This window comes from Capra hircus, chromosome 26, assembly GCF_001704415.2.
Source record: "Capra hircus breed San Clemente chromosome 26, ASM170441v1, whole genome shotgun sequence".
Lineage (NCBI taxonomy): Eukaryota > Metazoa > Chordata > Mammalia > Artiodactyla > Bovidae > Capra > Capra hircus.
The window spans coordinates 33,575,664-33,603,081 of record NC_030833.1 but is presented as its reverse complement, the minus strand read 5'-3'; the positions used below and the strand labels follow the sequence as shown (position 1 = coordinate 33,603,081).

General features: G+C 43.9%; 1 protein-coding gene across 1 annotated transcript in view; it reads right to left on the bottom strand.

The window, feature by feature from the left end:
* PIK3AP1 (phosphoinositide-3-kinase adaptor protein 1) overlaps nt 1–27,043 on the bottom strand; it is a 123,172-nt gene extending 96,129 nt beyond the window's left edge. Inside the window, exons 1-2 of the mRNA XM_018041577.1 lie at nt 26,934–27,043; nt 16,415–16,831 (exon numbers count right to left, since the gene is read on the bottom strand). Of these exons, the coding sequence (XP_017897066.1) occupies nt 16,415–16,831; nt 26,934–26,946 (430 nt within the window). The 5' untranslated portion in view covers nt 26,947–27,043. The remainder of the gene's footprint in view (nt 1–16,414; nt 16,832–26,933) is intronic.

Here is a 27,418-nt window from a genome sequence, read left to right as displayed (position 1 = left end):
GAACTGGAAGCAAGTAGTTTTGAGACGTCATTGAATGCAGTGGTTAAGTCTAGGGGCACTGGAGCAAGAACAAAGTTTTTACGTGCCATTGGGAAAGCGACTTTATGTTTCTGTGCCTCAGATGTGAAATAGAGATGATACGGTGAAGATTCAGTGAGATAATCATTAAAACGGTCAGCTCAGCATCTCACACTGTAAACACGATGCAACTGGAGGAAGCTGTAGGAAAAAAGTAAAAAGCAACACCACCCAGGTTTGTAATTGACAGTGTCTCTGGGTTGGAAGGGGTTTGAGGGACTCCTTCTTTAGCACCGCTGGCAGACGTTTGGATAAACGTCTTTGTCTGGGGGCTTGAGGTGACCATGTGCTCACTATGGCTCAGCAAGGTAGCATGACTGCTCTAAGATGTAGTCTTTAGCCTGAAGGCTTCTGACAACAGGACTTCTGGCCACCACCTTCTGAGGAAGCGGGCTCCACTGCTTAGCCACTTCAGGTGTTGACATTCTTCCTTAAATCTAGCAGAATTCTGCTTTTCGGTTACCACTGCCCATGAATTCTCACCTGACCTTTGAAGCATCATCAGACAACACCATTCTTATTTCCACACATCAGTCCTTCAAATGTTTGAAGGTAATTTTCTTGTCTTCCCTTGATTTCTTCTTAGGAAGACAATCAAGTATACTGGATGAAACTCCAAGTTCAGAGTTAGAGGCCTGGGCTTTTGTCTCCACCCAGCTAAGCATCCTTGGGCAAGTCCTTTGACAAAAGTGAGCCTCCCTTTTACTATAGCCCCAAATTCTATAATTCTATAACACCTCAGTTAGTTCCTCTGTTTCCTTAGGCACAGGCAAGTTTCCAGATCCCTCATTGAGACAACTGTCTTTAAAGAAAAAACAAAAAACAAACTTTTCATTTTGTACTGGAGTATAGCCAATTAGCGGCTTCCCTGGCAGCTCAGTGGTAAAGAATCTGCCTGTCAGTTCGAAGACACAGGTCTGCTCCCTGGGTTGGGAAGAACCCGTGGAGGAGGCCATGGCAACCCACTCCAGTATTTCGCCTGGGAAATCCCATAGACAGAGAAGCCTGGAGGGTTACAGTCCATGGGGTCACAAAGAGTCAGACACAACTTAGCAACTAAACAACAATAGCCAATTAACAATGTTGTGATAGTCAGGCAGACAGCAAAAAGACTCAGCCATACATATACATGTATCCATTCTCCCCCAAACTCCACTTCCATCCAGGCTATGTGGCAATTGTCTTTTGCATCCATTGATAAGGACAGAATATCAGATCCTTTCTGGGAAAATTCCCTATCCCTCCACTCTCACCAAGTGGTTTGAGTGGAAGCTGCCAAGTTTTTTAGAAATTCCACTCCCTGGGCTATCAAATGGGCCATTCATAGTCCTCCAATCTCCCTGGCCTAGAGTTAGGCACCTGACCCAATCAACTAGCTTGATCCTACCCTGGAATTTTTAAATTGTGGACCTGAGAGAATAAGTGTCAATCCCTCTCTGGAGCTGGAATTGGGAGGACTGAGGAGTGGCAGCTCCTGGGAGCTTTAATTCTCCTTCTTGGAGATGCCTCATCAGAGAATGATTCTAGTTTGCAAAGAGACACAGGAAGAGAGGTGGAGAGGTAACTCTGGAGTTCAAGTCTTTAGTTTCACGTTATCTCTGAGGACTAACACTCCTACGCTTCCCACAGCTTAACTAATTCCTCTTGGGCCCAGGTCAGGGCTCTCTCTTTACAAGCAAAAAAGTCCAGAGTAATACACTCAGCTTTCTAAGTAGGCCCCCCAAAGAGACAGCTTTGGCTTATAGGTCTCCTCATCCCCCTAACCTAACTTTCCACTCCCTCACCTTCTGCCAACAGCTACTGCAGATGGGTAGCTACAGTCTGGATGTAATACAAGAAGGGCCATCATTTCTTCCAGTCTGGCTGTTGTTCAGAAGGGAAGCTCAAGACTGCATCTTAGAGCAGGTGTGCCACCTTGCTGATTCATAATGAGCATGTGGTTACCTCAAATCCCCACCTCTCCTTCATGTAAACCATGGAAGCCAGGATTTTTCCTCCACCATGCTTTAATTCTATAGTTTAGTTTTGTTTGGGGGTGGGGGACGAGGTTTGAGATCTAATTGTAAATAAACACCTAGCCTTGTAAAATGTTGTATTTTGGATTGGAGCCAGGTTCAGCCTGTCAAGATTGTTTTGACTCAAGGTTCCATCATCAGTGGCAAAGCTTCCCAACTGGTCACTCCCAGTTGGAGGCAACAGTGCTCTGTTGAACATGCTCAGCTTGCCTTCAACTAAAACCACCAGACTTAATGCACAACTCTTACATATATATTCCTTCATCCTGCTCTTGTACAACTGCTTAATTATTTTCTTGAATGCTGAATAGGTTTTTATATTGATTCTTATTCATTTTCAACTTATCTTTAGCCTGTCCTTCCAACCAACTCACATTTAGGTAAATAAGAACGTAAAAGTTCCAAACTGTGGGAACATAGTAATAAATACCTCTCAACGTCACTGCTGTCTATAAACTTAAAGAAATGATAAAAATGCTCATTTTAAAATTAAGTAAAACTATGTAAAATTTTAGACAGTCCTAATCCAACCAGTCCATTCTAAAGGAGATCAGCCCTGGGATTTCTTTGGAAGGAATGATGCTAAAGCTGAAGCTCCAGTACTTTGGCCACCTCATGTGAAGAGTTGACTCATTGGAAAAGACTCTGATGCTGGGAGGGATTGGGGGCAGGAGGAGAAGGGGACGACCGAGGATGAGATGGCTGGATGGCATCACTGACTCGATGGATATAAGTCTGAGTGAACTCCAGAAGTTGGTGATGGACAGGGAGGCCTGGCGTGCTGCGATTCATGGGGTCGCAAAGAGTCGGACACGACTGAGCGACTGAACTAACTAACTAATCACTACTTGCAGAACATGAAAGCCCTGCCTGAAAGCCATGGTTAACTTGGGCAATTCATTACCATTAGATAAGCAGGTGTATAATATTTGCCACATCTACAGCCATGCCTTTTCTTCTTCTTTCCAAGATGGATGCTCAGGAAACTCATTCTTTCCTTAATGGATGAGAGTAAGGAACTATCAACAGGGCTCTTAGAAAACCACAGATCCCCTTTATTATTCATAGGGAGCTCCCTGACTTCTGCTTCATAATGCTGTACCCTCTTGGCATTAAGTAGTTAAAAGAACAACTGGCTGTTTAGTCACCCTCTACCTCCAGGACACATAATCTCTTGAAGAGCAGGACTTGAGTATGACTTTTCCATCAGGTCTTCCCAGTACCTTGCAGAGTGCCACCACTATGGCAGGCACTCCATTAGCTCAATAAATGTTTGTTGACTAGAAACATAAATTAACATGCTCATCTCTGCCATTAACTGTGTAACACTGGGCAATTCTTCTACCTCTCTGAGTCCTACTTTGTTCCTTTCAAACTAGAGAGACTGAGCCAGATGATCCCAAAGTTGCCTTTTCTCATGTTAATATTCTATTTTTCCATCTTGTTGACTGCATGGCTCCCTGTCCCTCTTTTGCCAGTAGAGACTCTAAAGCTAGACTGGTTCCAGAGCATGGGCAAGTTTTAATCAAATGAACACCCTGTACCATGGAAGAGATTGGAGTGAAACAATATCAAAGGATTTCTATAGTCTATAGGGCTTTGAATTCAAAATAAAAATAAACATTTAGGCTGCCCAACTACTGTACGATTATTTCAACATTACATTTTGCCCGAAAACTTCTCCTATAAAAATGCTTTATAATCAGAGCTGGAGACCTTCTCTAGCAACAAACCAAGGCTTTAAGAGATGATATTCAGACAGTTTTAGAAAATGAAAAGGGGAGCTCTGTTTTAGAAAAAGTAACAGGCTGACTCTGTAAGCAAATGGGTCAGAGGGTCCCTGGAAAGAAAACCAGGAATGACTTTCTTGACTTTAGAGAAGCCCTTTCGGCCTAAGTCATTTTGTGATCTCAGCCTGGCCACAATGCTTGCCCTTGAACAGTAATCCATGATCTTTTTGTTTCCCTTTTTCTTTTTTGGCTGCGCCATGTGGAGTATGGGATCTTCGTTTCCCAACCGGAGATTGAACTCCAGGCCCCAGCAATGAAAGCAGGACCACTGGAACGGCAGGTAATTTCCAGTAATCTATGATCTTAGAGAAACAAAGAGAAGGCAGTCAAACAATAGTGCGTGATAAAGCAGAGTCCTAGTTCCTCCTCAAGCGCTATGCATGATAATATATCTCTGAGTTCTCCAGGAACTAAGGCCCCAACCCAGGTGGAGGATGGAATGATGAAGCTGACCCTCTTGAATTCAATCAACTAAAGCCTGGACTCCACCTTTGCCCCAATTCTATGCTGAATTGTCCTCTGCTCCAGCCCCTTCATGAATATGCATGTATTCTAAGCTTCCCTAGTTTTGCTGTTCAGGGAGACACTGCTTCCGGAAAGTTTTCCCCAGAGTTCTCCTTACTTGCTACAAGTAATAATAAATCGTTCTCTTGCGCTTTGGCTGCTGCTGCTGCTAAATCGCTTCAGTCGTGTCCAACTCTGTGTGACTCCATAGACGGCAGCCCACCAGGCTTCCCCGTCCCTGGGATTCTCCAGGCAAGAACCCTGGAGTGGGTTGCCATTTCCTTCTCCAATGCATGAAAGTGAAAGTGAAGTCGCTCAGTCATGTCCGACTCGTATCGACCCCATGAACTGTATCCTGCCAGGCTCCTCCATCCATGGGATTTTCCAGGCAAGAGTACTGGAGTGGGTTGCCATTGCCTAGGTTGTGTCTTTTGGCTCAGCACCAACAAAAGAATCCAGTTTTCTTTTCCGGTTACAACTCCACTTGTGATGCTGAATGCCATATCCTGCAGCAAAAAATGTTTCCCCGCATTTTATACACTCAGAAAAAAACACTGATATTCTATCTGCTAGTTCTGATGAATGTCAATTCCACCGCAAGCTTTAAATTTAGCTACAGCCTCAAACATTAGCCGATATATATAAAAGGAAACTTGTTTTAGTCCAGTTTAAAAGTAGAGCATTTTCATTTCTTCATCAGCTTCCCCTCTATTTCCTGTGTTATCAGATGTTAGAGAGCAAGCCAGCAATCTGTTTATGATACTGGCAACATGGCAGACAAAATACACACGTTCAACCAGCATTCTTTTAAATGAAAGGTGAGTATGGGTCTAATCTTGAAAGAGTGATAAGGAAGATACACAAATGTAGAAGGTACAAACCCAGGGGAAAAAAGAAATCAAGGAATTCCCAAAACCACTAAGCCAGTTCTAGAGGTTTCTGCTGAACACTTCAGATTTCTTCACTTCGATGCTCTCCTTCAAAAGGACTCACTCAATTTAATTTCTGCTACTAATGACCCATGCACACCCCCATGGAGTTAACAATTCAACTTACTAGCTGGCCTCGATAATAGCATACCTGGTTCTTTTCTGGGATAGGCTGTCATATCTGATATACGTTTAAGTATGGACACAGCAAAAAAAAAGATGCATTCAGTAGATGCTGTCTTGCTATGAATCAGTTTGACGAGTTTCTGTTCAGACACACCCTATGTGACCACAAGACCAATCTGCTCCATGGAAACAGCTGATGATCCGCACGGCACCAGCAGCACAGGCTCCTTAAGAAGGAAGCTCACAGGAAGGACATCTTTTTCTCCAACTAGGGCCTTCAATATGGGCTCAAGAATAACGAAAATGGCAACAATCCGTGGATGCACCCACAAGGCCACTCATCCATCCGCTACCATTTACTGAGCACACAACATCTGTCAGTGGAGACAAGTATTTTCTTTAAAAACATAAATACAGCGAAAGTAAAACAGTCTCCAAACGGCTTTTTCCCCTACAGAAAAGGCAACTTTATCGATTATTAATTTTGTTCATTTTTCTGTGTCTTAGAGAATCAACTGATCACTGTCCACGTCTAAATTTTACCAAACTGGCTAAATTAGCAAGTTTTCTGCCCAGAAGTCTATATGACAAGGCTGCCATGGTTTCAATAATTTCTCCAATGGGCAGATAAAAAGAGTCATTTACAGCATGAATCATCCTATTTCCTCAGCCATCTCAGACACACTCTCAGTCATGTGAATGGCAATGGAAATTAAATTGAAAAACTGAGAAAACATCCTGCAAAAATAGGGAAGTTAACAGAGCCATTCTGTCATGCCCATCTGCCCCCATTTCCCTTGCCCCCATTATCTTCCTGTGAGCCACAGCCATGTAGCTACACATCCACAATAAACAATATATACAAAGTGGGAAATACATGCATTTTTCCATCCCCACACAGATAATGGCAGACTGCTGTGTTCTTCTAAGGCTGAATTTAGGCTAATGTCCATAAACAGGAAGCTATTTTCAGGTCATTTAAAGTTCGATTTAAATTCTGTTGGAAAGGATAACTTGTTAGCTGAAATAATATATAATACCTTGATGGGATTTTGAAAAATATTAGGTTGAGAACAATGAAGATTACAGTGAAATGTAAGATATCGGAAACATGGGATTTCATGACTTTAAAGGTCTGAGATGTCAATCTGTGCACCTCCTGGCATTTTAACGAGGACAAAAACAGGTCCAGGGCGGTCAGGTGACTTGCCCAAGGTGGCACAGCCAGTTGGTGTCAAAGTCTGTGAAATATACACCCACATTCTCTTACTTCTTGTCACAAAGACTGAAGTAACCTAAGGAGACATCAATCTGAATTCCACAAGAGTTAAATTCCATTTGAGAAGAGTAAAACTATGACTCAGTGGTAAGTGGCTGTTCCCTCTTTTCAAGCAGAGCCCACACGGAGTGACTGATGGGACAGTCATCACAGCAATAAGCAAGCCAGTGTCACTTCCCCTTACCCAGAAGATCAACCTAACGAAGCTGAGAAACAGGCCCAGGAGTCTGCACAAAGGAATTGAACCTGAAACTCTACCTGCTTGGAGTAGTTGGGTATTAGTCCAACTCGTTCCTCTAGGTTCATACAATCCCCATGACCCCATCAGTTTTCTCTTTTAAAATCTCAAAGGGTAAAAATTAGCATTGCAGAAAAATTAAAACACTGGAGAAATGTCTAGACTAAAAAGTTCAAAATGTCCTCCATCCACCAAAAGGCAACCACTATCAACAATTCCTTGTGTATCCTTGCAACGAAAAAGGTAATAAACCAGTATAAAATACATAGATACATATACACTGGCATAAATATATATAAATGCTGCTCTATACATACTTGCAAAATTTAGATAGATGAATAGGTAAATAGGTAGGTAAACAGATAGAAGCCCCCTGTTTAGTTTCTGCCTTCACATAGGTTGCCAGAAGTCCAGTCTCACTAGCATATATGATAAACTGGTCATTCCAAGGACAGAAACGCTGTTGTTAATCAAAGTTAATTTTGTCTTACCCAATGTATATTTGCAGAGCCTGGGAACATAGCCAAATAGCTGACAAAATATAGAAAGAGACAAAGAAAGGGGAGGAATGAGGAAGAAAAGCCAGAAAGAGGAGATGAGAAAGGAAAGAAAGCAATGAATAGATGTTCCTTACAGACTAGCACATGACAGATACTCATTCAATACTTGCTGAATGACTGATTTAATAAATTAATAAAAAAACCAGGACAAACATTTCTAAAAACATATATGACATTTCATGTATTAAAATATTAGCAGATATGGCCCCCGGTTCTCTAAGAAGCATCATTTTTGACCTACACTGTCCGATATGATAGCTACTGGCCACATGTGGCTATTGAACAGTTAAAATGTGTGCTCTATGTGTAAAACACACACCAGATTTCAAAGATTTAGTATGAGGAAAAGAATAGATAGAAAACATTTCATTAATAATTTTACATTGGTTCTAGGTTGAAATTTTAGATATATTGGGCTAAGTAAACCACATTATTGAAATTTACTCACTTGTTTCTTTTTATTCTAGTATTTACTTTTTTTTTTTACTATGACAACTAGAAAACTTGAAATTTCACATGTAGCTTGTGTTATACATTTTTTGAATAATGCTGGTCTAGAACACAGAGACTATTAAAGCAATGACTATATCTGGCTTCCCTGCTCTATTTCAGCACCTAGCACAGGGCCTTGAGAATGGAAGGCTCCCTGTAATGTCTGGATAAGAAAATACTTAGGCCTGGGACTACAAGGCAGGAGGGCTTAACCTGATCCTGTTCTAATGGAACAATAGCTGTGTGAACCTTCCAGGCCTTGTTTTCCTCATCTTTAAAATGGTGATGATAATAATGTGTGACTTATAAGAAAATGCAACGCAGGAGACCCAGGTTCAATCCCTGGGTTGGGAATGGAGAAGGAAATAACAACCCCTTCCAGTATTCTTGTCTGGAGAATCCCATGGACAGAGGAGCCTGGCAGGCTACAGTCCATGCGGTCGAAATGAGTTGGACACGACTGAGCTACTAACACTACAAGAAAATAGCATGGACCAAATGAGATAATGTTTACAAAAGGGCTCTGAAGGGGTAAAACAGATGTCAGATCGCTCCTCCATTCTAGTATTCTCCTTTAGCAATAATCGCAGGAGAAGTGAGTTGCAAAAACTACAGAAAGAACAGGGTAAGAAACCAACCGAAAAAATTCCTACATCTGATATTTCCATTCTGGCCTGCATTAGACAATTTACGCAAAAACAGGTGCAAGCTTGAGATTCTCACACTAGTGGAAACTTCAGCATTCATCACTCCCTTTTCACTGCACCTCACCAACCACAGTCGACAAAGTGACTTGCAGATATTTTCCTTGAGGGACCACAGAAAGTCTAACTGGGAGCAGAAGGCGGTCTCTGGGTGGCTTTCGAAGCAACAGGGTGGCCAATCCCACAACGCCACCTGGGCCCACAGCTCTGTGGGAAATTCGTACAGATCCATGGGTACAAAAATCTGTCCTGGGCATTAGTCCTCACTGATTGTTTTTAGGTGTAGCTAGGAGGAAGCATCTCATTCTATGGGGTGGTCAGGGCACCTGGCAAGGGAAATCCAAAGGACCTTTGGACATGTTGCAGCTTTTTCGTGACACTGGGACAGATTTTACCATCCCAGCTGGGCATCTTCTCTCCAAATCAAAGATTATTTCAAAAGGGAAGACTGTGCGAAGGAAACATATTTCTGCAAGGGTCATTTAAGGAGGAAGCTTAAGTGTGGACTAAACCACAGCAGAGAGAGAGCAAACTGAACAACCCAAGGCCACGAGGTGGGAGGACAGCAGAACAAAAATTGACTATTTCAAGAGGCCCCAGATTAGATTCTCCCCTCAGTCTCTGCAAGGCAGCACAGGAGCCCCAGAAGCCAGCACGGACTTACCATCAGTGAGGCTGCCACACCAAGGAGAGCAAGGAGGGTGCAGTCACTTCCCCTTTGCTGGGAGGGTCTGTCTCTCTTCCCCTGTCTAAAAGCTGCCGCCTGTGACGTGGAAGTGAGCTGTGACCTGGCCAGGCTCTAAGCCCCTGGGAACACTGCCCCGTGACCTGCCCTGTGACAGCCCACAAGGCCTGAGTTGCTGCCAGCTCCTCCAACCAGAAAACCAATGGACAGGGCTGCAGGCATGGAGCAGAGTCTCCAGAGCATGGCTGCAGAGCATAACCCGCTGCAGAGTCTTTTCGAAATTCATTTTGTCTGAACCAACCTCTGAGATTCTTGTTCAGTCGGTCTAGGGTAAGGCAGGGATACCAGCATGTTAAACAAAGTTGGGGGCAATGCCAATATCAAGTCTGACTTGGGATCCTGTGGTCTACAGAACTCAGGGAAGCCTCACTGTCCTTAATCGTTTCTCTTTCCCAGGCTTTTTTCCTGCTTCTTGTCTCCATGACGAAGAGGAGGGTCCGGGGGAGAGGCTTAGAAGTAAGCAAGACAAAGCAGAGTATGAGTCTGAAGACCCTGTGTTTCCATGTGAGCTGCTCCAAGTCCTCACGCAAGTTATTGAACCTTGCTGAACCTCAGTTTTCTCATCTGTGAACTGGTGGTAAAACCATCTACCCACTCAGGGTTGTGGGGGGCGGGGAATAAACACCCATGAAGTGACCAGCGTATTACACACAGCAACTGTCACAGCATCACCTTAGTGTTAGCTCTTTCCATGAGGAGGAGGGGTGGTTCAGGGCAGTTCTCCATATGAGTATCTTTGCAAGAGAAACTGCAAGCATAAATCACTGATTTAGGCATAAAGGGAAAGAAAAATAAGTAGGTAAATTGCAACAACAAAAAACCACAGTAAGGGGCCATGAATTCAGGTCACATGGGAGAGTGGGGAGATGCGCAGAGCAGGTGAGCACCATCTCTAGGAGCTCTATGGAGACTGGCTAGGAGGAAATCCACAGAGATTGACAAAGATTTAGGCATAAAGCTGTGTGGAGATTTATTGCAACATTATCATTTTTTTAACTGGAAATAGCCTACAGATGTATTTTTCATTTTCTTTTTTTCAACATTATGATAAACATACATTACAGTTGACCTCTGAACAACATGGGTTTAACTGCACTGACAAGTTATGCGCATATTTCATTTTCAATAAAAATGATCAACTACATGATTCCCTGTTGGTTCAATCCATAAATGCAGAACCACGGATACCAAGGGCCTGTGTGGGACTTGAGCATCCGTGGATTTTGGCGTCCTACATGGGTCCTGGCAACAATCCCCCACCAATACCAAAGGATGACTCAAAGATTTTTGCCTACATGGGTGGGGACCGGGGAGTCAGTGCCCCTAAGCCACATGTTGTTCCAGGGTCAATTGTATCTTATCTCAGAAAAGAAAATGTTCCTTTTTAAATCTGGGAGAAGACTTTGGAATCCATCTGATTAGCTAAAAGTATTTGTATCTCAATTGTTTTCCTTTTAAACTCCAGTTTAACAATCAGATTAGAATACTAATATCAAAAAAGGAAGGCCAGATGTGGACACATCCCTCTAAATTTTCCCTATGTGAAAAAGGCAAAATTCATTTTGATTCTGGGCATGAGAAGCACAAAGGGCATGAGAAAAGATAGGGGAGGTAAAGAGAAAATACATACCAGAAAGCAGACAAGATCTCCAATGTAATACTGAATAATACTGGAAGAATTGGTTCGGCGCTTCCCTTCCCCCACAACACACACACACACAAATATGGACACACTAAATTATGAGAACTTTTGAAATAAAACTCAGTGTTACCCATCAAGACCTCTCCCACACAGACTAACAGAATCTATTTTTACATTCCAATGAGATTTGCAGTAAAGAATAGAGCGCCTGAAAAAAAAAAAAGAGCGCCTATAAAAAGAGGAAATAATTTCTGCACTGTACCTGGGTTTTTCTCACTTCCTTATTTTAAAATAATCACCTAACAAATCCAAACAATTCAGAACAATAGTACAGTCGTTTATGCCCTGGGTATATAACCCTGCAAACATTTTGGAACTGGACTGAACTGGTTAAAAGGTTCTGGGTAATTTGCCATCTATTTAGAAAACTTACGATGATATCTTACAGTGCTGGGGTACTGGAAGAAACCTTCCAAATCACCTGGTCCAACCCCATCATTTTACAGATGAAGGCCTTGGGAAATAAACTGGCTGTTACAACACGCTGAAGACTCTATAATTTAAACATCTGCTCAGTTTTAAGGTGACTGACAAATTTGGAGAGAGGGGGTAGGGAATAAAACCTCCCAAACATTTTTAGTGGCACAGTAATTATGATCAACACGCCTGTTAAATGAAGAAGCAGTTAAGGACTGTGATGGAGGTATACCCCCACTCCGATGTCAGGACCATTTACATCTGGAAAACTGAGAGGTTGAAAGCTGTCAGAGCTAACATATTGAATCTGTGAGTCAAGGACCAGGAAGAGAACTCAAGAGCTCTATCTGAAGTCTACGGGCCTAAGCACCAAACACTGGGCTTATTTTATACATAAACACTGCTCCAGGAGTCAACCTTATGAGACAGTGCCTTCATTTCCAGAAAAGTAGAGAGCTGAGAAAATGATCCAGGCATAACAGAAGTACAAGACAACTGACTTGACAGAGGAAGGGTGACTTAGACCTTAGCTCAGTTTTCAGCAGACCCCTAACCAGCAGCATCAGCATCATCTGGTTGCTTGTAAGAAATGCAGAATCTTGGGTCCCATCCAGACTCAAGAATCTGTATATTGACAAGAATCCCAGGTCCTCCCACCCTCATTAAAGTTTGAGAAGTACTTATTTAGATAACACAGCAGCAAGAGAAAGTATAATTAACTACTTGTAACCTCACTCAGGGCTTCCCTGGCAGCTCAGTGGTAAAGAACCGGCCTGCTAATGCAGAAGATGCGGGTTCATTCCCTGGGCTGGGAAGATCCCCTGGAGGAGGGCATGGAAACCCATTCCAGTGTTCTTGCCTGGGAAATCCCATGGACAGAATCTAGTGGGTTACAGTAAATGGGGTGGCAAAAGAATTAGACACGAACTACAACCACCACAATCGATCCAAGTTTCTGGAATTATTACCTCTATTACCAGCTCTATTCTCTAAAGCTTTTGATCTTTAAGCCTTATTTTAAATTTTAAGTGGTCTAAAATTTAGCCTAAATTTTAAATGGTCTCAATGAATATCTTACTAAATAGTAACATTTGTTGACAAAAATTCAACTAATTATCAAGTTAAGACAAAAAGAATTTTATTTGAGCTATACTGAGGATTATAACCTAGCAAGTAGATTCTCAGAAAGCTCTAAGAACTCTCCTACCTGCTAGAAGTCAAAGGCACAGTCACAAACATTTTTGAGACAAAGGACTGTACATCAAAATGACATACTGATGTTTTACATAAAGTTCATCAAGGATACATGGTCCAGGTAGGCACAGACAAAGCGAGCAACTAGTCATCATGACCCTGTACAAAGCTGGGAAACAACACTATTATTTTAAGTTACATTGTTAGTGTCAGAAGAGAGAAAAAATTGATCTTTACGGTTGAGCAGGCACTCCCATTCCTGAGAAGCTCAGGCTAACGTGGGTCAATGTGCAATGTGGATGCGTACTGCACATGGGGGAGGGGAGGAGAGGTCCAAACACACAGAGAGATTTTGATGGTTAATTTTTTCTTGCCCTGCCTTAAAATAAAAATTTTATTTCATCACCTTTTCTCACAAAAGACCTTAAAATTCTTTTTAAAAAATGTATATAAATATTCTTGGAGCTTTACTGTTTCCCAAGGTTATATAGACTATGAACTGAAATCTTTTTCCCTGCTATTTTCTGCTAGGGTTACAGTAGGAATATGACCAATATTTCTTAAGTTGGGAATTAGAAACCCCAGGGAGATCTGGTGAAGGAGGAAGACTGGATTCAGTATAGACATGTTTCCCTACCAAAAAAAAAAAAAAAAATCCAGAAACTTGAGGTAAGAGAATTTTATGATCAAAACATTGTGAAGGTCACATGGTCTAACCATGGTTCCAAAGATGAATTCCTTTTACACCATACATGCAGTCTCTGCTTGGACACTCCTGGTGCTGTGGAACTCACCACCTCCAAAAGCCACCCATCCCATCTTTGCACACTTCAGTTGTTAGAAAGATGCCTGAAATGTGTTTCCCTGTGGCTTTCAATAGCTCTACAATCAGTAACCCCACAATTACCATTAGTGCATCCCCATTATCAATTTTCCATTATGTTTCCCACTGGAATTGTTTTAACAGAGAAAGTCAAAGAAACAGGTTTCATGTATTTATTTCTCATAGGACTGGGGCAGCTTGTACTAGTGGGGTGAATGAAAATTTTATTTTTGACTTTTATTTTGAAGTACCTTAGGATAACCTCATGTGTACAAGAGGGATATTAAAATAAATTATCACAAGTTATAGAGATTATAACTAAGGACATACTCATACCAGAAACATAGTATAGGGATAATATGATCCTTAAACACTGTTTTAGCTCTAAGCTTCTGGGGAATCAAAGCAGGTATGAAATAGGACAAGACGGTGTTGCTTCAGAAGTATTTGAGACTCTCTGGCCTAAGGAACTCATAGCTTTCAGCCCTGGAAAGTGTCTTAGATCAAGTGTAAGCCCGCCTCTTAAAGAGAAGGAAGTGTTAGTGTTAGACGCTCGGTCGTGTCTGACTCTTTGTGACCCCATGGACTATAGCCTGCCAGGCTCCTCTGTCCATGAAATTCTCCAGGCAAGAATACTGGAGTGGATAGCTAATTCCCTTCTCCAGAGGATCTTCCTAACCCAGGGATCAAACTCAGGCCTCCTGCATTGCAGAGATTCTTTACTGTCTCAGCCACCAGGGAAGTCCCACAAAAAAGGAAACTGAAACCCAAAGAGGCTACATAAATTGCCCAATATTGGGCATCCAGTTAGCATCAGAGCCAGGCAATAGAGTGTCGTCACTCATTTTTGCTACAACGTTAGACTTTAAGTCTTCCATTTGTTAAGGAAGCTTATTCAGCACAAAAATCAGAGATATAGCACCCCCCCCTCCATCACTGGGCCAACTGAGGGTGATGGCTATGGACATTCCCAAAGCAAACCTAAGCCATTCTAGCCTCCCCACACAGAGACCTCAAATCCCTACATTCACAAATCTAATATCAGATAAGAAAGTGACATTGGAGGCACAAGCCATCCTCCTTCATACCGTTTTCTATGATTCCATTTGTCCCTACATTTCCATTGATTCTGAACCACCCAGATTTTCCACTAAGCAGCTGGTTTTAATCTCGCATTTAAAATACCTCTTTCTGATGAGAGGTTATTTGCTTTCAGAACAGAAGTACCACTGTGAAACATGTCATTCCTCCTGAAACACTTGAAGCTAAGGGCTCATAGTACACTGAGTGAGAGTCATTAGTGAAAAGTAAAATATTATAAGCGATCAATTTATCTAGGCATCTGAACATCAGACACAGCCAAGCAGTAGTCAGAGAATCCCTTTTACCATCTATTTTCAAAAACAATAGTATTTGAAAGAACAGTCTGTTAGTGCACACGCCATGAGGCCAGTACAGTGACATCACAGCCATGGTGTGCAGAATGATGGACAGGTGGGTCACAGCAGCCTGCCCCCCAGATCATAAGCTCACGCTAAGCAGTGACAGAAGCTCATCCTCTGCAACAACCAGTTGCATCTCACTCCTCTGTAAGTTTCAGCAGACCCCTCAAACCAATGAAGTACACTCGTGCAAGTATGAATTATGCATTTTTTCCTATCCTTGTGTCCTTCTGAGGTAAAGATAAGCAAACTCTGGAAAACTCCTGGTCCCAGGAGTTTCAAGTGAGACATCTTCCACACTCACATTTGTCATTTATATTACAGAATGGCCTGGGATCCTACTGTGTTAGGTCACCTGGTCATATTTATTGGTTTGGAGCAGGCCATTCCTGGGACAAAAGCATCTAGGAACTCTACTAGCTTTTTAAGGTCACTAAGAATTTGTGAATTCTTGATTCATAAATCAAACGACATGGGGTGGATGAGTAAAATTTTGATGCCCAAGGCACACCAGGGATAATTGAGCATAGTTACATCGCTCCATTATTTTCCAGGTTTCTTTGCTGGCATCAGGTGTATAAGAGCTCAAATGGCAAGAGAATAGTAGATAAACACATAGCTTGCTCATAGCCCACAGTGAAGCAAAAACAGAAATCAAAAGAGGAAGAAAAGCTGTGACATGCATCCATCCCAGAGCACATCTTCCGGTACTGCTAATCGGAGCATTTGTCACCCTTCCTGGGGCCACTGAAGTCATTAGTCCCGGCAGAGAGGCTCGGAATTCTCCCATTTTAAAAGGAGAAACAGGCAAAGGACAGAAACTAGACTGGTGGAAAGTAGAGAAGGGAGGTGTTTCTCTATAATCATGTTACCCAAAAGTGTCACCTTTTCAACCAAAATCTTAAGGTCACCTGATGATAAAAAATGGAAGTGGCTTGCAACAGGAAGGTTGGAAGTCATAGTCTTCATATCCCCACCAAACTAAGTCACAAACTCCCACCCCCATTGCCCTCTAGGCTGGAGTCTCTGTCCAATGTCTTCTGAGGTGTAGACAATTCTAAAAAGAGGGCTTGTCATAGCACAGAACCCAAGGAAAAGTGCCATCTTTCTTTCCTGTGGTCCAAGAGACCTACCCTATCCTACCCTATCCAGGAGACCTAACCTACCCTATTCTGGGATGGGACAATCCCATCCCAGATATAGGCTGCTCTAAACCAGTAAATACGACTGGGGCTCTTTGCATAGTGAGGTCTAGATTCAGTCTGTAATAGGAATGATGACCATTAACACCACAATGTCTCGCCTGAAATGCCTGAGGCCTGGATGGGTCGCTTTATCCAGGGGGTGCATATCTGTACTCCAGAAGAGACCCTTACCTTCAGAAATGGCCTTCTTCACAGCTGCTACGTAAGTCTCAGGCTCATCGTCACAGGTGAGCTCCTGCCAGTGGGCCCAGTCTGGAAAGAAGTCCAGGAACTCCTCGCTGTCCTGTACCCCGCAGAGCAGCCGCACTACGCGGTGTGGAGGATGAAAGGCTCTCTGCAGCAGGGGCAGCAAGCTCGGCTGGCAGAAGCACTGCACCAGCTCGGCAGAGAGCAGCACCACAATGCAGCGCACGTGGAGAAAGAAGCTCAGGTCCTCGGCGGAGAAGGACGTCTTGGGGTTCAGCCTGTAAGTCAGTGTCTTCTGGCTGCGGACCTGCCGACTGGAAAGGAAAAGGTCCTGGAGGTACTGGCACCACTCCTCAGCATCTCGGCTGTAAACGATAAGGATATCGCATCCTCCCAGCATCCCTGAGCAAGAAGGAGACACAGAAGCACGTTAACATGCCTGCTCCCACTAGGGCTTCCCATGACCTGCGAGAGTCACCATCCAGACGAGGGGCCTGGCACCCATAATCTCTCATGCTCCACCCCTAGCATACCTGCCCAACTTCTTTCCCACACACAGCCTGTGTTCCTACCATTCCAGACTCCCTGCCATTGTCCAAACACCCCATGCTGTTTCAGATCTTGCTATTGCTTCTGCTGGTATCCTCTCCTGCCAATGGCTGATGTAGTATAGGATGACAATGATGAAAGAAACTGCAAGCACTTACTTAGAGCTTACTACATTCCAGCTTGTCCAAGCTTGTTGCCTAGAAAATTCATTAGATCATCACAGCAACCTTCCAAGGTACCACTACTAGCCAGGTTCTAAAGCTGAGAAAATTGAGGTATGGCAGAATGAGTAATTTACCCAAGAGCCCCAGTGGCAGAGTTAGAATTTGAACTGAGGCAGTTTGATCCCTGGTGGCTCAGATGGTAAAGGTTTGATTCCTGGGTTGGGAAGATCCCCTGGAGAAAGGAATGGCTATCCATTCCAGTATTCTTGCCTGGAGAATTCCATAGACAGAGGAGCCTGGTGGGCTACAGTCCATGGGGTCACAAAGAGTCAGATACGACTGAGCGCCTAACACTTTCACTTTCAGTTTGATCCCAGAACACAGTGGTTACAAGCACAGATCTGGAATCAGGCAGCCAGACTTAGTATCTTGGCTCTCTGAAGTAGTAGCCGTGAAACCCTGGGCAAGTTGCTTACATTTTCTAAACCTCATTTACTTATCTGTAAATGGAAATATAAAGGCAATATTTATCAGTGTTTTGTGAGAATTAAATTACATATGTTATGTAAATTGCTGAGCATAGTGGTTGGCATGGAGTAAACCCTCAGTGATTGGTAGCCAGTGTCATTATCCTCACAGTAATATAAACAATGCATTAATGTAAAGGTAACCACGGTTGCACTAACACATTGACCTATACAGTGCCTTTTATAAGGTGCCCCTCACCATACATGGTTGGTCACACAGGCTTTCTTCTTCTGGTAATAAAGCACAAATGCCAGAAACAGAGTCCAAAGCCTCAGAGAAGTGTTGAATCTTTGGGGGATCACAAAGTGATCCCAAACTCCTTATTTACAGATAAAAGATATACTTCATCTGAGAAGATAAAGGAATATATTTAAATTTACATTCAGCAAATTCATTCAGAGTCTGGACTGAAAATCTCAGGTTGCCCCCTGGTTTCCTATCCCGTCCTCTTGCCAACTTCACCTGCCACCTCCCATCAGGAATTCTGTCAAGAATCTGATGAGCAATAACTCTTGTTTTCCCTTATGGAAGTTCAAAGAAGCTTGGCTCTTAACATAACACTTGTGAGTCCTCATCTCCCATTAATTTGATGAACTAGTCTAAGGGATTTGGAAGGGGTGAGCAGAGAAGTATCTATGAATCTACAAGGCAATAGGGAGCCTTCCTTCCACTCAGAGATGGAAGCTGGGAATTTTGTAAAACAGGATTCATCTAAGTTGTGGATTAGCACAATTAAATGCCATCCTTGGGCCACATTTATCTGAATGTCAGAGGCAGGACTGGGGCAAGACCTAAGCTCCTCAGTTCTGAAAACATCATGGAAGGAAGTCCCGTTCCTGGTCCCATCCATACCCATATTCAAAATAAAAATAATGACATATAAAATGTAAACCCAACACAGTTCTGATATCCCCCCAGGATGATAGTACCAAATCTCTTAAAACAGTAAATAAAACAAAAATGTGATGTTTCTTTTTGGAGCCCATCATTCAGTACTAATATAAAAACCAATAGGCTTCCAGTAGGAACAAATGCCTCAGCCTGTGAGTCCTTTTGAAGGGAAGGTGCGCAAATTTTAAAAGAAGGCAATTTGAGACTAGAATAAAAGTCAGCAATTCTGAAGACACCATGAACATCTGTAGCTCTGTAGCGAACTCAATTCTGAACATGGTCTGTTTCCTCAGTTTTGAATAAAACAGTCCCTTTTAGGAATCCTTACTCTGGTCCCAGAGTTAAGTAGATCAAGGACAAAATTTAAATGTATCAATGGTGCAGCCGTCCATAAAATGAAATCTTTGCCAATTGAATCTTTTTTCTTCTGTATATAATATTTCTTTGGAACCTCGATGGAAAAATAACTTCTGCACTACAAAAAGAATAAAATTGGCAAAGCTACATAACTATGGAGCTCATACTGAGAAAAAGCAGAGTTAACACCCAAATATATCTGTCTTCTTTATGCTCCTCCTCCCTACGTGGCTGTTTTATACTAAGAAGCAAATGTTCTTCTAAATGTAAAGGATAATTGCATATGAATGGGCATGAATATGGCCCATCCAGTAGGCAGCATGCAAGACTACATTTCATTACAATATTAAGGATGCAAAGTTAGTGATGCTGGGCTCAAGATTTATTTAAAAGTATAAAAGTAAGAAGCTGTAATCACATACCCTGCCTCCACATACACACAGAGACAAATACACTAGCAAATATCATGTCAATAGTTGATACAAAATAACTAAAAGGAGAGTAAGGTCTCAGAAGAGGCTGGCTGTGGTCCCATACATTAGTGATGGAGAAACCATGGGTAATGTTTTCAACAGGGTTGACAAGTGATGGCTAAAGAGTGAGGAAGAAGGAAGAAAGTGATTTCTGAGAGCACCCTTAAAGGGTACGAAGGAAATACCCTTAAGAAGGAAACTTGGGTCTCAGATCATTGATTGTCTTAGCAGGAAAGCAGCAATGGTACATTGCCTGACTATGTAGATATAAGTGATTTATACCACTTTTCTAAGGAGTCTGCTCAGTTGCAGACTCTTTGTGACCATGTGGATTACAGCATGCCAGGCTTCCCTGCCTTCACTATCTCCTGGAGCTTGCTCAAACTCATGTCCATTGAGTCGGTGATGACATCCAACCATCTCATCCTCTGTTGTCCCCGTCTTTTCCTGGCCTCAATCTTTGCCAGCATCTGGGTCTTTTCCAATGAGTCAGCTCTTTGCATCAGGTGGCCAAAGCATTGGAGCTTCAGCTTCAGCATCAGTCCTTCCAAAGAGTATTCAGGGTTGATTTCCTTTAGGGTTGACTGGTTTGATTTCCTTGCTGTCCAAGGGACTCTCAAGAGTCTTTTCCAGCACCACAGTTCAGAAGCATCAATTCAGTGACTCAAAAGCAAAACAACATTTTTAAGACAAGTTCTGGGGCCATGGAGGAGGGAGTACTCGGTTCACCCTGGATCCTGCCTCACCACTTCCTGCTCCTCTGTTAACAGCACATCACAATACCTCCTACTTATTAAAGACTTCTAGCCATCAAGAAAACTTTAAATGTTAATAATAGGGGAAACCAGGTGTGCAACATATGAGAATTCTCTGTACTATCATCCCAATTTTTCTTTAAATCTAAAACTTCAAAAATAAAAGTTTTAAAATAGAATTTAAATAAAAAGCACTTAAGGAGTTCAGTTCAGTTCAGTTGCTCAGTCATGTCTGACTCTTGGCAACCCCATGAATCCCAGCATGGCCAGGCCTCCCTGTCCATCACCAACTCTCAGAGTTCACCCAAACTCATGTCCATCAAGTCGGTGATGCCATCCAGCCATCTCATCCTTGGTTGTCCCCTTCTCCTGTCCCTAATCCCTCTCAGCATCAGTCTTTCCAATGAGTCAACTCTTCACATGATGTGGCCAAAGTACTGGAGTTTCAGCTTTAGCATCAGTCCTTCCAAAGAAATCCCAGGACTGATCTCCTTTAGAATGGACTGGTTGGATCTCCTTGCAGTCCAAGGGACTCTCAAGAGTCTTCTCCAACACCACAGTTCAAAAGCATCAATTCTTCGGCACTCAGCCTTCTTCACAGTCCAACTCTCACATCCATACATGACCACTGGAAAAACCATAGCCTTGACTAGATGGACCTTTGTTGGCAAAGTAATGTCTCTGCTTTTCAATGTGCTATCTAGGTTGGTCATAACTTTCCTTCCAAGGAGTAAGCGTCTTTTAATTTCATGGCTGCAATCACCATCTGCAGTGATTTTGGAGCCCCAAAAAATAAAGTCTGACACTGTTTCCACTGTTTCCCCATCTATTTCCCATGATGTGATGGGACCAGATGCCATGATCTTCATTTTCTGAATGCTGAGCTGTAAGCCAACTTTTTCACTCTCCTCTTTCACTTTCATCAAGAGGCTTTTTAGTTCCTCTTCACTTTCTGCCATAAGGGTGGTGTCATCTGCATATCTGAGGTTATTGATATCTCTTCTGGCAATCTTGATTCCAGCTTGTGTTTCTTCCAGCCCAGCGTTTCTCATGATGTACTCTGCATAGAAGTTAAATAAGCAGGGTCACAAAATACAGCCTTGACGGACTCCTTTTCCTATTTGGAACCAGTCTGTTGTTCCATGTCCAGTTCTAACTGTTGCTTCCTGACCTGCATATAGGTTTCTTAAGAGGCAGGTCAGGTGGTCTGGTATTCCCATCTCTTGAAGAATTTTCCACGGTTTCTTGTGATCCACACAGTCAAAGGCTTTGGCATAGTCAATAAAGCAGAAATAGATGTTTTTCTGGAACTCTCTTGCTTTTTTCATGATCCAGCAGATGTTGGCAATTTGATCTCTGGCTCCTCTGCCTTTTCTAAAACCAGCTTGAACATCTGGAAGTTCATGGTTCACGTATTGCTGAAGCCTGGCTTGGAGAATTTTGAGCATCACTTTTCTAGTGTGTGAGATGAGTGCAATTGTGTGGTAGTCTGAGCATTCTTTGGCATTGCCTTTCTTTGGGATTGGAATGAAAACTGACCTTTTCCAGTCCTGTGGCCACTGCTGAGTTTTCCAAATGTGCTGGCATATTGAGTACAGCACTTTCACAGCATCATCTTTCAGGATTTGAAATAGCTCAACTGGAATTCCATCACCTCCACCAGCTTTGTTCGTAGTGATGCTTCCTAAGGCCCACTTGACTTCACATTCCAGGATGTCTGGCTCTATGTGAGTGATCACACCATCGTGATTATCTGGGTCGTGAAGATCTTTTTTGTACAGTTCTTCTGTGTATTCTTGCCACCTCTTCTTAATATCTTCTGCTTCTGTTAGGTCCAGACCATTTCTGTCCTTTATCGAGCCCATCTTTGCATGAAATGTTCCTTTGGTATCTCTAATTTTCTTGAAGAAAATTAGTCTTGCCCAGAGTTAGACTCTTCTAAACAGAAACCTACTTAAAATGTCTCATTCCCGAGGTTTGGTGCTAAATTTCACTCACCCCCTTTGAGTGAAAGTATAGGCATCCTTCAGAGTTATTGCAGGTTTGGTTCTTTGGCTGCTGCTCCTAACTCGCTTCAGTCGTGTCCGTTTCTGTGCGACCCCATAGACGGCAGCCCACCAGGCTCCCCAGTCCCTGGGATTCTCCAGGCAAGAACACTGGAGTGGGTTGCCATTTCCTTCTCCAGTGCATGAAAGTGAAAAGTGAAAGTGAAGTCACTCAGTCGTGTCCGACTCTTCGCGACCCCATGGAAGGTTTGGTTCTAGACCACCATAATAAGGTGAATACTGCAAAATCAAGTCTCCCAAATTTGAGGGTTTCCCAGTGCATATAAAACTTATAGTATAATGTGTATTCTGTTAACTGTGTGAAAGCATTAAGTCTAAAAAAAAAAAATGTACATACCTTAATTTAAAAATGCTTTATTGCTAAAAAATGCTACCATCTGAGCCTTAACCATGTTTTGCAATAGTAAAATCAAAGGTCACTGATCACAAATCATCATAACAAATATATTAATAATGGAAAAGCTTGAAATATTGTAAGAATTACCAAAATGTGACAGAAAGACAAGAAGTGAGCAAATGCTGTTGGAAAAAAAATAACGCCAATACTATTGGTTGATGCAGGGTTGCCACAAACCTTCAATTTGTAAAAAATAAAACTCAATATCTGCAAAGTGCAATAAAGCCACGTGCAATAAAATGAGGTATGCCAGTACTTGAGAAGGAAGTGGTTAGTACCTCAGGCTAGTTAATATCACAGCCTACTTGGTCACCAACTCCTGGTGTGACTTCAGACCAATATACTCTGTCTAAGCAATTTTGCCTCAATGTAAATGAAGACAACGAGATCTATCACCTTCCTGAACTTTACTCTGCTGCTGAAACTGAAACTTGAGGAAATTCTAGAAAAGTCCAAAGTGGAAGTCAAAGTCCTTCCACAACCTGCTGGGACTAAACGTTTTGTCGGGGACTCTCTCTCATACGTAGGGACACCCTTTTCTTCAATGAGTCCCTTCCTTTAATCATAAGTCACTTCTTCACACGTGCCAAATCCTTCCTCCATTTTTGTTTGTTTGCTTATTTAGAAAAATGAAATACATGAGCCAATAAGGAGTCCAAAAATTCCAGACAGAAATAAGGAAAGGTCTTTATCCTTGAGGAGCTTAGAGACCAGGACTGGCTATCAAAGGAGAAAGGAGTGGATAACAGCAGAGGCAGGGCTGGCTGGTGGCGACAGGGAGTGACAGTTTGAAAGACCCAGAATCCACCCCAGAAAAGACCCGAGAAGAGCTTGGCAGCTTCGCAAACTACCCAGCCCAGACCACTCCATTCATCCAACCTGGAGTCCAAGTCTGACTCTGGGCACCATATTGAAGTGGGGTGTGACACAGGAAGGAGACTGGAATAGGGAGAGATCTGGAAACAACACGAGGAGCTTCCAGACTCTGAAAGTGTCAAGTTTAGAGACTTCGCAGGAGTACTGAGGGCCTTCAAGGATCAGACAGAGGGTAATGTGACAAAAAAAGCTTAGGTCCCTTCAAGCTCGTTTGTCCTATAAGTCCAGGAATGGAAGAAGGATCTAGAGGTAAGAGAAGCCTACTGGGGGTAGAAAAAGGTATGAGAGCTTTCTTCAAATACCTGGAGGCTGATACACAGAGGAACGGATTCTAGTTTTCACTCAACCAGGCTTGGCCACTTGGGAAAATCACTTATGGCTTCTGCCTCCTCTCTCTCAAGAGTAAATACAACAGACATCATCAGGAGCCTACAGAATATGCCAGGGTAGGCTGACTCCATTTCATTTCACCTCATTTTCCAAGTTTTTTTCAGATAGAGAGTCAAGATTCTCCTCAATTTCAATAAGCAAATATGCATTTTCAAAAAAAAAAAGAAACTAATGCTCACCCTTCAGTGGAAGGGAATTGAAGACCGCATGATTGGATCATAAGAAGAAACAAAGTACTGATGCATGCTACAACTTGGATGAACCTTGAAAACGTTATACAACGTGAAAGAAGTTAGTCACAAAAGGCCACATAATATATGATCCCATTTATATGAAAGTCCAGAGTAGGGAAATCTAATCTACACAGATAGTAGAACTTAGGGCTAGAGAGGAAGAGGGAACAATGGAGTGATGGCCAAAGCGTATGGAATTTCTTTTTGAGGTGATGAAAATGTTCTAAAATTGACTGTGATGACGTTTGTACAATTGTGTCTGATTCCTTGCAGTCCCATGGAGTGTAGCCCACCAGGCTCCTCTGTCCATGGATTTTTTTCAGGCAAGAATCCTGGAGTGGGTTGCCATTTCCTACTCCAGAGTATCCTCCCAACCCAGGGATCGAACCCACGATTCTTTAACCCTGCGAAGAGGCAAAGGAAGAGGAGAAAATGAGGAAGACATGTAAAAGAGTGGCCTGGATGGCTCCAGAGACTACAGCATTCTGGCAAAGAGACAGTCTCACCACTCTCACCAGTGTGCCATCCACATGGGACCTGGTACTTCCAGACCTCAGAAAGTCTTCCACTTGCAGAAACTGGAGTGGTGACTCACCACAGAGGATGCTTATGGCAAGCAGATTTGACAGCTTTAACCATTACAGACATACAGAGATTACAGACACTACAGAGCCCATAAATGGGTCCAGGTTTGGCCACTGGGTTTGAGTCCCAGTATGAATAGAAGCACACAATTCTAGCCCCTTTGGCCACGCCTACTGGACAGTGGTCGGGGGTGGTTTTCTCCACCCAAAGTATGCTGTTTCCTGGACTAAGCAGCCCAGGACCTGTTTCCAGCAATAGACGGAGGTGGGGGCATCACTGATCTTATCTCCTACTTCTCCCCAATCACCCACCTACTGTGGCCACTCTGGCCTGCTCCCTGTTCCAGAAATATATCATATCCACCCATTTATTGTTCCCCTGCCTACAGCCCTCTTCCCCCACATGCCTCCTCTCCTGTGCTCCTTCAGGTCTTTGCTCAGATGCCCCTTTCTCCATGAGACCTAACCTGGCAGCCTCCTTTAAAAACGTATCTCCACCCCCCTTTACCCCTCTACTGTTTTTCCGCCACACTTATCACATAATGTACTTTCCTTGGGCTTCCCAGGGGGTTCAGTGGTAAAGAAGCTGCCTGCCAGCGCAGGAGACCCCGGAGGTACAGGTGGGATCCCTGGGTTGGGAGGATCCCCTGGAGGAGGAAATGGCAACCCACTCCAGTATTCTTGCCTGGAAAATCCCACGGACAGAGGAGCCTGGAGGGCTATGGTCCCTGGGGTCACAAAGAGTCGGACACGACTAAGCACGCAGGCACATCGCACTTTCCTTACTCAGTGTTTTGCCTGCCTTCCCTCGCTGTTCCATAAGCTTCAAGGAGTCACGGCTTATGTCTGTTTTATTAAATATACACCTGACACCTAGAACTGTGCCTGCAATAAATATACGTTGAATAAATTGATTCCCTCTAGTTAACTCTGCATGGGCTTTCAAATGGAATGTATGGACTATGAACCTACTATTACCTTATTCATAGCACAAGTTCTTCTAACCTCTATCTAGTGCCCAGCTGGAGAGCCAGGAGGCTAAGTTTAGCTACCTTCCCAATTCCCTTAAATACAAAGTCTGCATTACCAAATCTAAGGGAACTGTCACCGTTGATTGGCCTTTTCTTTCAAGTCACAATTAGAAGACTGTATCTCAGGGGACATGGGGAGAGCTGGTTTTTCATTCTAGCATCTGCCCACAATTTCTCCAAAAACAGCATGTCCTCCCAGCCAACTAGATAGTATTCTTCAAGAAGATTTTACATCCTGTTTTCACATGTTATCTCTACTAAAACATCATAAGATGGGATGGAAAAATACTAGTAAACGCACTTGCAAACATGGTAACTCTAATCTTCTCATTTAATAATTCCCTGTTTTACTTATGGCTTGCCTTCACAGACTATAAACTCCTTGAGAGCAGAGATTAGGGTGTCCGGGTCACCAGTGAGGACATATTTAGGCGCACAATAGCCACTACATTGCATAGTTAGTGCTCATTGGTTGTCTCTGTTCTCATCATTACTGCGCTTGTTCTGGATCTCAGTGAGTGAGAGGCTTGCCAAGTGTACACGCCACGGACCAGAAGGGAGCCCAGGGCTAATTAGAAGAGACTCCTGGCACCTTTTGATGGGTAGATTACCCAGTTACCCTCACCTCTCCCCAGTCCCCAAAGTTCTGACAAAGACATAAGAAAAGTAAAGCTAAAGGAGTGGTGTTCCTAGAGTCCTACTGAAATTCTAGACACACACACAAAAAAAAACCCCAGGAGGGAAGAGGAAGCGGGTTAAGGAAGGCGGCCCAAAGCCCATCTCCAAACTCGGACTGTCTGAGCGCCCCCTATTGGCCCGATGGGATCCGAAGAGAAGCATTTCGCAGGCGGAGAGACCAGTGGGCTCTCTACATTCTTTAAACTTGACTCTCGGCTCACAGAGTTAGTTCCACAGAGAGATCGACCCTCAGAAGCTCAAGGGCCAGTGCTGGGGGGAGAAAAGGAGACTCAGAAGATGAGGGACAGGGGAAGGCCGGGAATCGCGCAACAGCCTGGGAAGCGGAACGTGAGAAAGTTGGGGAGGGCAGTCTGCGACAAGAGAGGAAAGAAGAGAAAGAACACAGATCCCGCGCCGAGCCGAGGGAGCAGCCGGGGACAGCGAGAGGGGACAGCGGGCGGCGGGCGGCGGCGGCGAGAGGGTGCGCGGAAGGGAGGCGGGGGGGGGGGGGACCGGGGTCCGGCCTACGCACCTGAGGCTGCCATGCCGCCGGCCGCGGTCCTCCGTGCCCGGCTCGCTGCGCGCGGGGCCCGGGGCCGGAGCGGGCTCGGCGGCGGCCCTGGCGCAGGACGGGAGCGGCGCCCGGCTCCGCGCAGCACCAGCCGCGGCTCTGGCGCTTCCTCCTCGCGGGCAGCGAGGACTCGCCGCGAGGGCGTGTCCACAAGGCCCGCCTCGCCGGCGGGGCTCGGCCCCCGGCACCTGCTCCCCAGGCGGTTGGGGAGGGGAAGTGAGAACTGCCCCCCACCGGCCCGCAGCCGGCCAGCTCCCCTCGTTCCCCTCATCGCTCACTCAGCGTAGGGGGGAGGCAGAGGGGCTTCGTGCGCCCCGCTCCCCGTGAAATCAGTCAAGTCGGCCACCAAAAGGGCAGCCCGAGTTGGGGGAGCGTTGAGAGAAGAGGGAGGCAGAAGTGTTAGCTTCACGGCCTTTGCCATCTGGGGCGGGGGCTGTCAATGTGCA